Below are 14,833 nucleotides of genomic sequence, written 5' to 3'. Positions count from 1 at the left end.
TCTTTGAACTAAGTTTGAAATGATGTAATGAGCTTCATGTTCTCAGAACCATGTGCATAGTCCCATTTTTTGTGAGTACTATAACATTTTTTTCCCATTAATGATTTTTTAATTTTTACACTGCACCTTCACAGGGTGTCTCCTCCCTCTTGCCCTGTGGCAGCCTAGATAGACTCCAGCTCTCTCTTGGCCACACATTTTTCAGCTTCAAAAATTTAATGTCTGATGATTAAGGAACAAAAGTAAATCTTTATAATATAGTAAATTACTCTTTGGACAGTGATACTCTTTGAAGTTGAAGGCCATAGATGGAGCTTTAACAGTGATTAGTTTTTAAATGATGTGATCAGGCTCATAAAGAGTTGATCCTGTGCTTTTAATGTAAAATAACATGCACATTTAAAGTCCTTTAAAAAAAAAAACCTGACTATATAATCAACCATTAAACAATAATCAGACTTACTCAGACCTCTATAAGCAAGAAGCACTTGGGATATGAAAGTAAAAGTGCTTAATGCAGGGAGGTAGTTCCAATTGATCTCTATATTACTGCAAATTAAATAATCAATGTGAATTAATCAGACTGACCAATTTTACTATTGTTTGACACTAGAACCAATTGTTTGTTAACCTTTGTATAATATGGGTTTTGGTTCTTTTTTTTAAATGAGTAAAACTTAAAGAATGTAAGGGAGGTTATGGCAGAGTGCGACCATGACAGCTTTAACAGGTATTTACATTATCGCGTATGCAAATTTAAGACGACATTTTTAATTATAACCATTATTATTAATCCGAATATGAAAACTACGATACATATAAAGGATTAAAAAACACAGTATCACTTAAAAAAAAAAGTAATGTAGAAGTATTTGAGTACATGGAACACCGGCATTACTTTACAGCACTGCAAAATACAACAGTACATTATACTGTTGCAGTAGTGTCGGAAGAATTACTCACATTATTCAGATAAGTAAAAGTGCACATGGAAATCGTTTTACTACTAATAAAAGTCCTCCATTCGAATACCTTTACACGACCACAGTCATTACAGAGAAGTTAAAGAGTTAAAGTGAAGGCATATTCGTGCTTGTTAGCGCCACTGACAGCACCATTACCCGAGTATGACTTTATTGGGTTTGAAAAGCCTCCAGAAGATATTAACAGGCTTTAAGGTGTTAGTTCTCTTTTGTTTCATGTTGGGTGTGTTGGTATCAAAGCATTGAGAGCCTTTGAAGTGTTCCAGTTTCAGTAGGTAATGAACTATTAGCACCGGCTCTCCCCTCCACTGCGCGCACAGACGGAGGGTCAGCTTGAGCGCACAGCCTCGAATCCATTCTGTGATCACCACCAGAGCTCACTGTCATTATCTTATCAATGGGAGTGCTACGTTATCGACTAAAACCTCTAAACAACACAAAATACTTAACATTTACACATAAAACATCCCCCCGCCCCCGACACACACCTCTTCCTCTCAGTCAGTCTCGGGGTCTATCAGGGCGGCGGGGCTGATGTTAACAGCCACTTCACAGCTGGGATCATAATTTTCAACTCATTATCAGCCACCTTAACTGATCCCCACATAGTTTGATGTGATTTAAGGAGGTACAAAAGAGATGACCAACCAGTTTCTATCAGCAGGGGTGGAAAGTTACACTCTGCGTATCTGCATATTATGCTTTGTCAAATACGTGCATTTCCTCAAATATTTGCAAGTATTTTCTTGTTTGGTGACTTTACAAGACATTTCAGTGGGATATATCCCCAACTTTTAGCTACTCTCTTTTTATATGAGAGCTTATTTTTCACTCATCATTTGACAGTTGAAAGAGCGAATATTTTTAAATTAAACTTTTAAAATGGTCTAAAAACATTACAACATCAGTTCTTTATCAACTACAGATAAGTCATGATGAAATAAGCTATAAAAGGATCACTGTTAGTGCGCTGTGTGAACACTCTTTTATCTTGGGATCATCCCAGAAAAAGCCATTGTCCCCGTTTTCAGTCACTCACAGCTCATTGTCATGATTATTAACCTGAAACCTGAAAAGCTGCTTTTTAAACAAAGAAGTTAAATTGTTGGTGCTTCATCTGAAATTACTGGACACGATGAGCAGTTTAGCATACAACCTTTGAGGAGATTAAAGGCCATGAACGTTTCTTCGGAAAGAAAGAAAGAAAGAAAGAAAGAAAGAAAGAAAGAAAGAAAGAAATAAGCAAAGATTACAAAATTATTAGCAAAAACGGGATATTAATAATGCTCAAATATTTTGTTACATTTGGCAATTGTATTCTTCTTGTTTTTATTCAGCTTTGATCCAATTTTCTTGTTTTTTTTGTTCTTTTATCTTTTGATAAGTTGTTAGGCAGTCATTTCTTTCACTACGTTTATATGTGTAAGGAAGGTGCTCTGCAAATGGTAAATGCAGGAATGGGTAATATTTGGAGATACAAGCATATGTATACAATTGTTTGAATTTTAATCCAGCCTACATCCTTTATTTTTAGACTGAGATTGGCTGAGACAGACTGTTTTACACAATAAATCAAGATATTCAGAAAGCAGAAAATCCTTCAATTGTTACACTGCACACCATTGCCAAATGTGTCAAATTTACAGCTGCTAAGTCTTTGGATTTGCCTTGTTGCAAAAATATTGTTTTATGTCTGTCAAATTATGCTGTTTTGGGAATTCAGCTAAAGAAATGGGAACAAATGGTGTATTTTTGTGAGAAGCTGCCAGTAACAAAGTGCCTAAAGACAAAGTTGTCTATTGCAAAGTTGTCTTTTATATGTAGACAGAACACTGGTTCATCCCTTGAAGTAGGTGTCTTTTTAATGTTTGAAAGCCTTCAGAAAGCCTAGGTAATCTTTGATCAAGACCACTGTAAAGATTTACAACAATATCTTGCTTCTTGGGGAAAAATATAAAGAAATGAGGACTGACACTAGTATTTTAAAGTTCTTCACTCACCCCAAGTGGAAAAAAACGACTCCCTAAAAAACTGCAGAAGGTTAATTTTTTAATAGGGTGGATATGGTTGTGGAAGAGATGGAGACAGTTTGGGGCAAAGTGACTGTATTATCTATGTGAAGAGTGGGAAAGAGGGTGGGTAGGGGGTCCTTTCCAGACTCACTGGAGCCTTGTTGTAACAGCCTCATTGAGACTGAATGGGACGTCTTAATTACTCAAGTTGTGAAAACTAAAGGAGGGCTGGACTGCAGGGAGGGGAGGATGTGTGCTTTGATCTTCGGGTTGAGGGAGGTTGATATGAGGTGGGATGTCTTCTATAAATACAAGCAGGTTGTAGATGAGGTAGTCATAATTCTCCAAGCTTCAGGACAAACGGATTCCTCCTCAGCAGCCATGAATGGACATTTTTCTATTGAGTGGATGGCCCAGAGCAGCCACCAAGAAGGATCAGAGACCAGCACCATAACTGTCTCCGGACCTACAGCCTGTGGGACGCTTTCTGAGAGTCTGCCTGGTTTTTATTGCAGGCAGAAGTCAGAGAATATCCCTAAGCAGAAAAAGCAAGAAAACAGGAGTCAGGCCCTTGAAGCATACAGCCAGAGTATTCTCCAGCAACAAACCGCTCCCAATAGCCAAGGTAAGAGTTCATAATGAGCCAAAATCCCAGACTCCAATTTCAATGTAAAGTCTATTTAAAAGTGAATTACAGAAAAAAGTGCATTTACATTAAAACAGCTATTAGTTCTGTGTAAATGTGCATTTTGAATTTTTTTCCTAAACATAACTTCACATTTAACTACATTTCAGCTGAATGCAAATATGAACATCTCAGAGAACATCGATCATTTTTAAAAAAAAAATTTTAATTTTAATTTTTTACGTTTTCATTGCATATTAGCGCTCCTGGGTACACAGTTACTTTAGTTGTCTTAATTATTTGATCTTTTTTTTTTTTAAATCTTATTTACTTTAGTAGAAAAAAACCATTTATGCAGCTTTATTGTTATTAGAGTACTTTTTACCTAACTAATATTCGTGTATTAATTAGAAGAATATAAGTTGATCAGTGATGCAATGCAGATGTGTTTCGTAACCTATAAATAAACTGCAATAAAAACTTGGACATTTTTATAGCTGAATTTCCATCCAGTTAACAGTATGTGGTTAAATACTCTGAAATTAATAAAGTGCTTTGTAAACTACTCAAGTAAAATACCAGAATATGTCTAAATCGACGTAATGTGAAGAACAGATTTTAAGTTTCTTTCTTTCTCACTTTCTGTTTCCAGTGACTGAGGTTGGTTTCAGCAGTGGGACAGAGGAGGAGACCTCAGGATATGAGAGCGAAGGTGGACAGTCTCTCTCCCCTTCAGCTCAAGCCGTCTCAAAATCACCTCCATCTCCTCTAGTGGGTCGCAGGCCCCGGACAGCTTTCACAGCAGAGCAGATCAGTAGCCTGGAGAAGGCTTTCAGCATAAGTGCTTATCTGGGGACGCAATCTAAGGCAGAACTCCGCAAAAAACTCCACCTGTCTGATAAACAGGTAACCACCCCCAGTATCAATACTTGACATCATGAATTCATGAACCTGGTCCTGCTGGATATTCAATTTATGATAAATCTATAATAATCAGAAACAGCAGCAAATTTCAAAAAGAAACTGCCAAGAGATCAGTTCTCATGAGCACCTATTTGATAGCAGCTACTGACCTTCAAAACCATGTACTACTTTTAGCAGCTAAAAAAATAATTAGTACTCTAAAATAATCATGCTCTACTGTTCACTAACAGAAAATTAACATTACTTATGTTTTATTTCATTATGTCTTGTATTTTAAAAATGTTTCTTATATCTTAAATTTTCTGTTTTCATCACAGATCAGAAACTGGTTCCAGAACAGACGGATGAAGGTAAAGAGAACCATGCAGGATGCTCTGGCTCAGGCATGCCAGGCTAATGTCTGCCAGGCCAGTGTTGCCCCACAGTTCATTCATTACCCTGAGCTACAGGCATACAGGCCAGGGCCATACCCAAGATACCACTCAGCAGCAGCAGTAGCACCTGAGGGCCCGGCTGCCACCTCCTACATCTATCCACGCAGTCATGTGCAGTTCAGTTCCCCTCTGCCCAGCGTCGCCACTCTGCCCATGGACTCTTTCTACCAGTACAGCAGCCTCTCAGGAGTCATGGTGCCCTCTGCCACATCTCACCTCAGAGAGTCCTACCCAACTTATCCTCCATATTACTGAAAATCACATGCAGACATTCTTCTGTAATGTAATCTCAGCTGTGATATTTTAGACAAAGGGAGAAGTTTTTGATTTGATTTTTGAATAAAATAAAATGCGTTATTAGAAACATGGCAAAAATACTGCTTTGAAGCTTGAATCAAGAATCAAACAGGGCAGTGTGCAATAACGTCTGTTTGTAATTCATGTATAGTTTGAATGTAATTAAATGTCATTTTTTAAATTTCTGTTGTTATGTCACTGTTGGATTTATGTCAGTGTAAATATTATTCAAATAAATAATAATGATTAGATTCTTATCAGATTATCTGATCTTTTTTTCTCATCTAACAGTCAAACATTTAATTCAGTTTAATTTTGTGTATACAAAGCCACTTCACACCAACCATTTCATTTTCATTCAGTTTTATTTAAATAGGATGGCATGCAGTGGCTAGATTAAAATAAAAGACTCAAAGCAGACCTAAGTAACGAGGAGGACTTTCATTATAAGCACCAACAGTGACCTTCGAGGCACTTTATATTGTAGGGTAACATCCTATAATATTAGAACTATTTGATGACCAACAGTGACTTGGGGACAATAGGAAAGACATCCTGGCTGTTTCTCCCTGGTTAATCTTTGAGGTTCTTTCCTATGGATCTCAGCTGATTATTAAGTGGTATCTATTTGTGTGCGTGTTCCCCCTATTTTTACCCTCTGCCTTAGAGGGAACATTCTCTGCTCTGTGGGTTAAGTTCCTGATAACTCCAGGTTTGTGTTTCATTGTGTAGTGGGAGTTAAAGAATATGTACATGTCTTTTGTGAGTTTGTTTTGAATTGTATACAAAATGTATAGCAGGCAAGAGCAATATGTTAAGAGTTGTAAAATACTGAGCCCTTTGGATTTTTTGCTCTTTTTAAGTATTGATTTCTGAGCAGACCATGGCTAAAATAGTCCTAGCCTATAGCCTATAACTATTTTATAGCCTATAGATATTTTAAGAGAGGATTCAGGGTCACTTGATGCAGCCTTAACTATATGCTTTGGCAAAATTTAAAGACACCACCAGAATTCCTACCCAGACTGTCAGAGTAGGGCCACTCCTACTGTACCCAAAATGGCAGACCTCCCATCCGACTGAGATTACTGAAGCCCTCCTTCTTTTCCACAGAAGTGGACTGTTTTGAGTCATTCATAAGAAAAACATTCTTTTCGCGTGCCTGACAGCACGATATTCCCTTGGATACCTTATGCTTTTGGATTTTTTTGCCAAAAGTATTGATTTCTGAGCATTGTGTTTAAGCAATTAGCTGACAGAAAGATAAGTTAATAGATGTGCTACGCTGCATGTTTATACAGCAGACAACAGCACATTATATGTCATTTATTTCTTGTTAAAGAACCTCAGACACCTATACAGAAACAAGATCAGATGCATTTATTTTCGCAAAGGGTTTAACATTCTAATGATGCTCCCTGGTGGCCGCGTTTTTAAAAACAAACCGGCAGAAACCTATCGTCCTTGACATCTTGATTGCTATCTTGCTATAATCCTTTTCTGACAGGCTCCACTGGCACAACTGTGATTTTATAAGTAAAGATTGAGGTGACATAAAAACAAACAAACAAACTATGGTTTACTTATTTCAAATGCTTAAGACTGCCACGACTTGGATGACTGAGACCCAGTTACAACAGGGATGTCAAACACATTTTACATAATGGGCCACATACAGCCAACTTTGATCGTGTCGTGAAATGATATGACAAATATGTAAGATTGCAGAAAAAGTTATGATAGTGCTTGCACAGGCCGTCCCGTGATTATAAAATATGAAGTTCATTTATTGAGAATTCACCGAAAAACAAACTGTTATTTACAACAACAAACATCAAACATCTCTTAATCAATAACTTTGGCAAAGTATGAATGGCAATGCGGTGAACAGTTTTTATCTGTAGAAAACGCCGTAAAACTTACGAAAATACAGTTAAAAGTTTCAAAATCTTTGCATCCGTTACCATTTTCTAAAGCTTTCCAGTGGGGTGGATTAGAGTCTTTATTTAGGATTTATACTGACATCTTCTGGCAGGTCCGGGAAATGCAATAACAATGGAGTAAATGAAACATTCAGACGTGACAAGCTGCTGTAGAGTAGAATTCACCATTATTATTTTCTTCTTATTCTCCATCTTCTCTCTGTTTTCTTTTCTTTTCACTCTCACCTCCCTCCTCTTAATTCTCCCCTTCATATTCTTTTCTCTTGTTCCCCAGCCTTCCGTTTATTCCTCTTCACCCCTTGTTTCTTCTTTCTTCCCCCCTTGTTTTCCAAAGTCATTCTTTGCTATTTTATTTTGTTGGTGTACACAAGTAAGAATGTGGATGTTGAACAGTTGTATTGAGGTATTGTTCATTTTATGTAAAATTGTGCACACAAAACATGTAATCTACTTATCAAGGGTAGTGTATTTTCACAGACTTGTTAAACAACATGAGATCCATCTCAACAAAGAACGATTATTATTATGTGGTGTACTGTACTAGTTTATCTAGCTATTTTTCACATATATAAATAGGTTGGAAATGTCAATTTCGAAATTTAACTAAAATGCAAAAGTATAATTGTGAAAAAAAAACCACCCAGATTTCATCATGTTCTAACCAAGACGATTTCACAATCGGGATTAAAAAAGTTTTACAAGACGTAAACGGAACTTCAGTCTGAACCAATAGCTAGAGAAAAATATTACAGGTGGGCACGGCTTACAATACCGGCGGACCAATAGGAATGCCGTAATCGTGTGAACTAGTGAAACAGGCAGTTAGTTGGACCAATCACAACGTCCCCCGAAGGGCACCCATGATGCACGGGAAGGAGGCCCGCGCTGGCTGAGTGCACGCAGAAAGCAGCTACGCAGGAGAGAGGGGCAGAAGCCGAATGGTGGAGCTGAAGATGGCGGATGGCGACAGCGGGAGTGAGCGCGGAGGTAGTAGCGGGGGAGGAGGTGGAGGTGGCTTCCAACACTTCCAGAGGGACCAGGAAACCCAAGAACTGGCGTCAAAGCGTCTGGACATCCAGAACAAGCGCTTCTATCTGGACGTCAAGCAGAACAACAAGGGCAGGTTCATTAAAATCGCCGAGGTCGGGGCTGGGGGCTCTAAAAGTCGCCTGACCCTCTCGCTGTCAGTTGCGGCGGAGTTCCGTGACTATCTCGGGGATTTCATCGAGCACTACGCCCAGCTGGGCCCTAGCAGTCCGGAGCAAATAGCACAAGCTACCGCGGGTGAAGACGGTGGGCCGAGGCGAGCTCTTAAGAGCGAGTTTCTTGTCCGGGAAAATCGCAAGTACTACCTGGACTTGAAAGAGAACCAGCGGGGGAGGTTCCTCCGGATACGGCAAACCGTAAACCGCGGACCTAGCTTTGGAGTGGGGGGCCCAGTGGGCGGCATGCTGGCCGGCCAGACCATAGCCCTTCCGGCACAGGGGTTAATAGAGTTTAGAGACGCCCTTGCTAAGCTCATAGATGATTACGGGGGAGACAACGAGGAGATGACCGGGGGCATGGCCGCCGGGGGCTACGGCGAGCTTCCCGAGGGCACCTCCATCATGGTGGACTCTAAACGGTTCTTTTTCGACGTTGGGTCCAACAAATACGGCGTGTTCCTGCGCGTGAGCGAGGTTAAGCCGAGCTACAGGAACTCTATCACCATCCCGTTCAAAGCCTGGAGCAAATTTGGAGGAGCTTTCTGCAGATATGCAGAGGAGATGAAGGAGATCCAGGAGAGGCAGAGGGATAAAATGTACGAGAAGAGAGACGAGTCCGAGGGGGACGATGTGGATGACGACTGAGAAAAGAAAAAGCTATCAGCCAAGTTACATGATGGCAGATCTACACTATAGGGTTATTTTGCGAAAAAACAAAAACAAAACAAAAAAGAAGCAGAAATGACAGATAAAGTGCATGACAAATCGTGCTGTAATAGCCTACTAAAGTATTGTGGAGTTTTAAAAAAAGAAGTACATGTGCAGGGAATTTTTGGTGTATTATCCTAAAGTTTGTTGGGCTTGAGGTTGAAGTGGTGGTTTGAATTTCTGAAAGTGAAAATGTATGGATGAGATGTATCTCATTGGCTGAAAAAAAAAAAGTGAGTTATGCTTTATTGTTGGAAAAAATAAGAGGAGCAAGTTGGTTTTTCATAACTAGAGGTGAAGCCATTGAATGCTTTCCTATGTGCAACATAGTTTCTATTTAAAGAGTGAAGACCTGTTCAAGATGTTTTCCCTTCTTGGTTAAAGGAGAGAGCTAGCATCCATCCTGTTCCAGTCCAGGACTCTCCTCTGTGGGAAGTTTGCGGGACTTTTGCAAGTCAGACAGGAAAAGCTGAGAGCAATGCAGAGACAGAACTGCTGTCACTCTATGGATTTTATTTGTTAGATATGTCAGCAGCTGGAGAGCTGTCAAACAACCGCACAACTGCTGCTGCAGCATCTGCAGGCTGTTAATCGAAAAGATTACCCAAAATGACCGGGGGGGGGGGGGGGGTTGTTACTAAGAGGATTATCTGTAAGCCCAAACAAAAAGGGCCTGGTGGACTAAATTAAATGCTTTGACTCCAGTAGTCAGTTACAGTGCAGAACAGCTGGGTTTTATGTTATACATATAATCTTAGCAAAGCGTACTTCTTATTGTTTTGAAGAAGATTCACTCTGTGAGGAAGGGTGGTGACTCTTCTCACACCAGAGCATCCTTGGTGTTTGAGAACAACCGCTTGGAACTGGGGAGCAGATGCCACCGGAGGAAACACAGATATTGTTTTATGGGACTTTTCAGACGATCATTTGCTAACAGGGGTCCAAATGTCTTGCAGTTGGAGGAGGAGTGCTGCATTACATGTAGCGACAAGTTTTCTCATCAGCCTCGTGTTCAGAACTGGACAGCTGGCCTATTCAGCCACAGGCCATTCTCTGACAGCACCTTCCAACACATTATGAAGACCCTGGACAGAAACACATTGATGGATGTTTTCTTTTGTTTTTCCTTTTTTTGTTTCTTTCCCCCCCCAAAAAGAGCTATATTGAAATGAGATTCTACTTGTAGGAAAGATATTACCAAACAAACCAGCAAAAGATATTTTCAGATACTTATTAAGGAAAACATATTTCAATCCTAAAAATAAAAAGTTAATTTCTTAAAAGAGAATTGTGACTCGATCTCAAGGTAATTTTTTCATGTTCTTAGAGTGAAAGTATAACACTTCATTTATTAAACAATTTGAAATGAAAGACTCGATGTTGTGACTGTGTACTTGAAATCAGGTTATTCATTTTGCAGACTAATTGGGTGAATTGTTTATTTTCTTGGTTAAATATGTACAAGAACAGTCTGAGACTGCATACATCTTCCTGCAACATTTTACCTTTTCAAGTTATGTAAGTGTTATATTATTATATAATTATATAAAGATGTCCCAGACCAGCGTAAGAGTCCATGCGCAGCAGATGTCCATCTAGAGACCAGGCCACCAGGCTATGACTACACTATGCAGTTTCTCTTCCAGTGCCACACCGGTCTACCCACAGCTAGTTCTGCTGGATATTTTTTGTATATGGCAAAAAATGCCCACTTTTGCCTGATGTCACAATGGTGAAGAATCTTTCCACAAATCCAGGTCTGATTCACCCCCCAAAATGAATCATTTTAATACTAGTAAAACATTAAATTTCCCTGTCTTTTTATTTAGTTATTTATAATTTTAAGTAATTCTAAATCAAATAAGATTTTGCTTTATTATTTAGAATGCAATTTCTGGTCAATACTGTCAATATTCAAAATAATGAAAACGTGATTTAAAACAGAAAAATGCCAAAATAAAACCTTTTGGCTGATATATTGACCTTAAAGAGTATAATTCATTCCAGCAATATGACCTAATGCAGATGTGATATTGCTAGTGATTTATCAGTCCAGCAAGATACAGTTTGCATTCATTTAAGAGGTTCATGTGACTATTAAAGTGATGACACCTATTAGTTCTTTACTTATTAGGACTTAGTTCACATGTGCAGGTAATGTTTACTCTCATTATTTACTGGCATTTATTATATTATTATTAAACAGAAGTATCTATTTTAAAAAAGAAACAGCTCTGTAAATATCTGATTAATGTTCTGTCGATGAGTTTCACTTTTAAACTGTACTACTTGGCACCACTTTGAGCTTCATTTCATACATTTGGTTTCATTTGGTTAAAACCACATTTGACATTTAAGAGTACTTTTGAAATCCATATTTACTTTGGCGAACTTAAAACCTTTACTTCAGTCCCTTAAGTTACAAACTAACATACAACATGAACAATGTAATTATACAACTAGTTCCCATTTGCTATTTTACAGACATAAACCTTTGTAGGAGTTGGATGACCTACTACTCATTGGCATTTAGGTTTGATCACTGATGAATAATTCATCAAAAATATCTTCTGGTTCAAGCTGCTGATGTGACACTTTGGTTTCCTTTGTCATAAATGCAAAGGGTTAAAACATTTAGCACTTCTGACTGGTTAAAACACAGTCACTGAAGCTTTCTTTTTTAAACAAACCATATCAACTATTTTGTTCTTGGATGTTCAAAACTTAAACTTTGCTGCCTTTCAGACAAGAAAGAAAAGAGTTTAAGACAAACAGAAATGAAAAAATAAACATATTTCATCATTTAATTTAAATTAAATTTAAGGTACCGTATTTGCACTTATATAGCATTTCTAGTCTTACTGACCATTCAAAGCTCTTTAGACTTCAAGTCACATTTTTGACTATACAGCACTTTATCTAACTCACATCCATGGCTAATTCAAAGTCATCAGTTAATCTAACATATTTCTTTTGACTGTGGCAAAAACATGCATGATAGGTTAATGTAATTAGTATGTCCACATATTGGAAATGTGTATTAATGAGAAATGACACAGGTGAAAATGTCGTGATCCTTTATTTATTCAGGCAAAAGAGGGCAGCAGAAGTTACAACATATAACAAGTAGAAAACAAGCACATAATTCTGTAAAGACAAGTGAACACAAACATGTGAATAAGATGCAATATAGATCATTACAAACATGACATTAAAAACAGTCACACTGACCAAAAGAGATATTCTCTTGCTCTTTTAAAGGGGATTTTAAAAATTGCATAAATCAAGTGTTCCCAAGGTTGGAGAGAGAAAAAAAATCTAAAAATCTAAATCTAAAAAAGAAACTTAGTTTAACCCCAAAATGATAGCTAGACACCTGTAAAATGTGACTATTTCAATTTCAGCCCCTTGAAGGGTTTTGAGTTTAGGATGTGTAGATAGGTGTCAATAGCACCTTTAGAAAATGATTTACTTTAAAAATTGGTGACATTTTCAATACTGATTGTACTTGCACTATGTGATTAAGTAATTGCACCCTTGTTAAATCACAAATGCACTATTTTGAAACTACTATCACTAAGGGTATCCACAGTAGGTTGCTACTGTTTCATTTGACAGTAATATGCCAGATGCCCTTCCAGACAGACAAAATCACTTAAATACAACCTGTCAGCTAAAAGATCTTAAAAAGTAACACATCATGCTGTGATATAAAAAAAACCCCCTCAAGAACAGATGAGAAAAGCTTTCTACAGCCTTGGGAATCCAACAAATCCAGGGAGAGAGCCAATGTTCCCTCTAATTTTTCATGTGTCTGAGCGAACACACAAACTCCCTGAGCGATCCCTTGGACCACTGTGAGCGACATCAGACGTGTGCACTGTGGTGATGCCAGCATCGAATCCATCCAAGTTACATGGTTTATTAAAATCAAATCAAATCACAGCAGTTACATTTATGTTAGACTACCTTTATTTAACTACTTTAGCCCACGTACAATGAAAATGTAAAAAAAAAATCTAGTCATTGACATGTTAAGACTATTGGAAGTAAAAATAACTTGAACTCCAATTTCGAAAACACAACTTTCTTTCTTTTTTCTTTCTCTCTGACTTGTATGAGTCTGAGTCTGTGGTCTGGGAGAGAGTCCTGTAACTCTGTCTGCAAAATACAGTATATAATGACCAATGTTGGGCAATTAATTATATAGTTACTTCTTCAAAAAAGTTACTGAGTTTAGCAAACAACAACGTTTTTTGCAGCTATTTTTTTTAAATGCAGCCAATGCATTTTTAAATAAACATTTCAAACTATTTACAGAACAATCAGCTGTTCTCCATCAAATCTGATGCCACACAAATTATTTGTGCCACTCCAAAAAAAATGAGATGAAGGAGAACAACAGCCTGATACCTGCAGGCCTGACAACAGGAGATGTATCACTGCTGTAACACCTGTAACATTCAGCAGTCGCCTCATTGTTCTGACACACACAACAAAACTATTGACTACGCTACACACTAACTACACAAGATTTGACAACTCTGGTTTTACGTGGCCTATCAACACAATTTAAAAACTGGTATAAAGTCCACACTTTTCCCGTCAATTGTTCCGTCTGTCCTGCTCACATCTCCAGTGGTTGTACACGTTGTCATTAAGTGGCTTCACTCCACATCAGCCACGCCGCTTTGCTCGCTAAAACACCGGTGTCGGCACATAAGGACGCTGTCATAGCCTGTCAACCACGTTGATTAGCTGCGTATATATGAATGTGAATCGCATCATTGGCTGGACTATGGGATAAGGTGGCATCGTTCTAATCCCATACGGGAGCAGCCTAAACAGAAATTGTTAAAGTATTAATTTTAATTTCAATTCAGGTTAGATTTTTTTTTTGTGCACAACGCAGATTTTCTGTGCGCAGAGACCGCGCCAGCAGTGCGCAATTGCGCACGTGTGCAGCTTAGAGGGAACATTGGTGAGAGCCATTATCCACAACCTTCCAGGCCTATAAAAGTACTCCAAAAACACATTAGTTCATCCAGGAGGTTAAAAACAAAACCAGAACAACATCCATAATACTGCTGAACTCATTCAATTTAAGGTCAGTATTTGTGATTCAATAATAAGAAAGAGACTGGGCAAAAATGGCATCCATAGAAGAGTTCAAAGACAAAAGGTGCAACTGACAGAAAAGAACATCTTACATTTCACAAAAACATCTTTATGATCCTGAAGACTTTTGGAAAAATACTCTGTGTCTGAACTTTTTTGAAGGTTGGATTCAGGGCATGGACCTGGACCTGGGTTATGTAGCAGGACAATTATCAAATGTATTACCTCCTCCCAAAAATGGGAGCACCCAGAAATGAGAGTTGGAAGCAGAGGTGCAGTCCTACAAGCCTCTCTGCAGCTTCTCTACTCCTATTGTCCCCCTAAAACCCAGTGTCCATAGAGACCAATAAAAAAAATCAGCATAAATGATTTAAGCATAAAGAACAATACATCTTCAACAGCAGTAAAGATTGGATTGTAAAACATTAAGTATCTCTCTTCTTTGTTAGTAAATTATATAATAATTGATCAACATATTGATATATTCTGCCTTACAGAGATCTGGGTTGAGCAAGATCATTATATTAATTTAATTGAAGCAACACTTCCAAGTCCAATAATGTAAATATGTAAGAAAAATTGTG

General features: G+C 38.1%; 2 protein-coding genes across 2 annotated transcripts; both read left to right on the top strand.

Annotated features, from left to right (window-relative positions):
• The first annotated feature begins 3,326 nt into the window (after positions 1 to 3,326).
• On the top strand, positions 3,327 to 5,532 carry ved (ventrally expressed dharma/bozozok antagonist). Its single transcript, XM_085411394.1, has 3 exons — positions 3,327 to 3,620; positions 4,273 to 4,526; positions 4,862 to 5,532. Exons 1-3 carry the CDS (start codon positions 3,377 to 3,379, stop codon positions 5,231 to 5,233), a joined length of 870 nt encoding a protein of 289 aa, XP_085267520.1. The 5' UTR covers positions 3,327 to 3,376; the 3' UTR covers positions 5,234 to 5,532.
• A 2,501-nt stretch (positions 5,533 to 8,033) lies between these two features.
• purbb (purine-rich element binding protein Bb) lies at positions 8,034 to 9,395 on the top strand. Its single transcript, XM_085414782.1, has one exon. The coding sequence runs from the start codon at positions 8,157 to 8,159 to the stop codon at positions 9,066 to 9,068; it is 912 nt and encodes a 303-aa protein (XP_085270908.1). The 5' UTR covers positions 8,034 to 8,156; the 3' UTR covers positions 9,069 to 9,395.
• Positions 9,396 to 14,833: the final 5,438 nt, after the last annotated feature.

The sequence above is a fragment of the Rhamphochromis longiceps genome, linkage group LG7, assembly GCF_057381845.1.
Source record: "Rhamphochromis longiceps isolate RC_006_pf linkage group LG7, R_longiceps_female_GT1.1, whole genome shotgun sequence".
Lineage (NCBI taxonomy): Eukaryota > Metazoa > Chordata > Actinopteri > Cichliformes > Cichlidae > Rhamphochromis > Rhamphochromis longiceps.
Note: the sequence above shows the minus strand (reverse complement) of the source record. Positions and strands in the feature narration are given on the sequence as shown.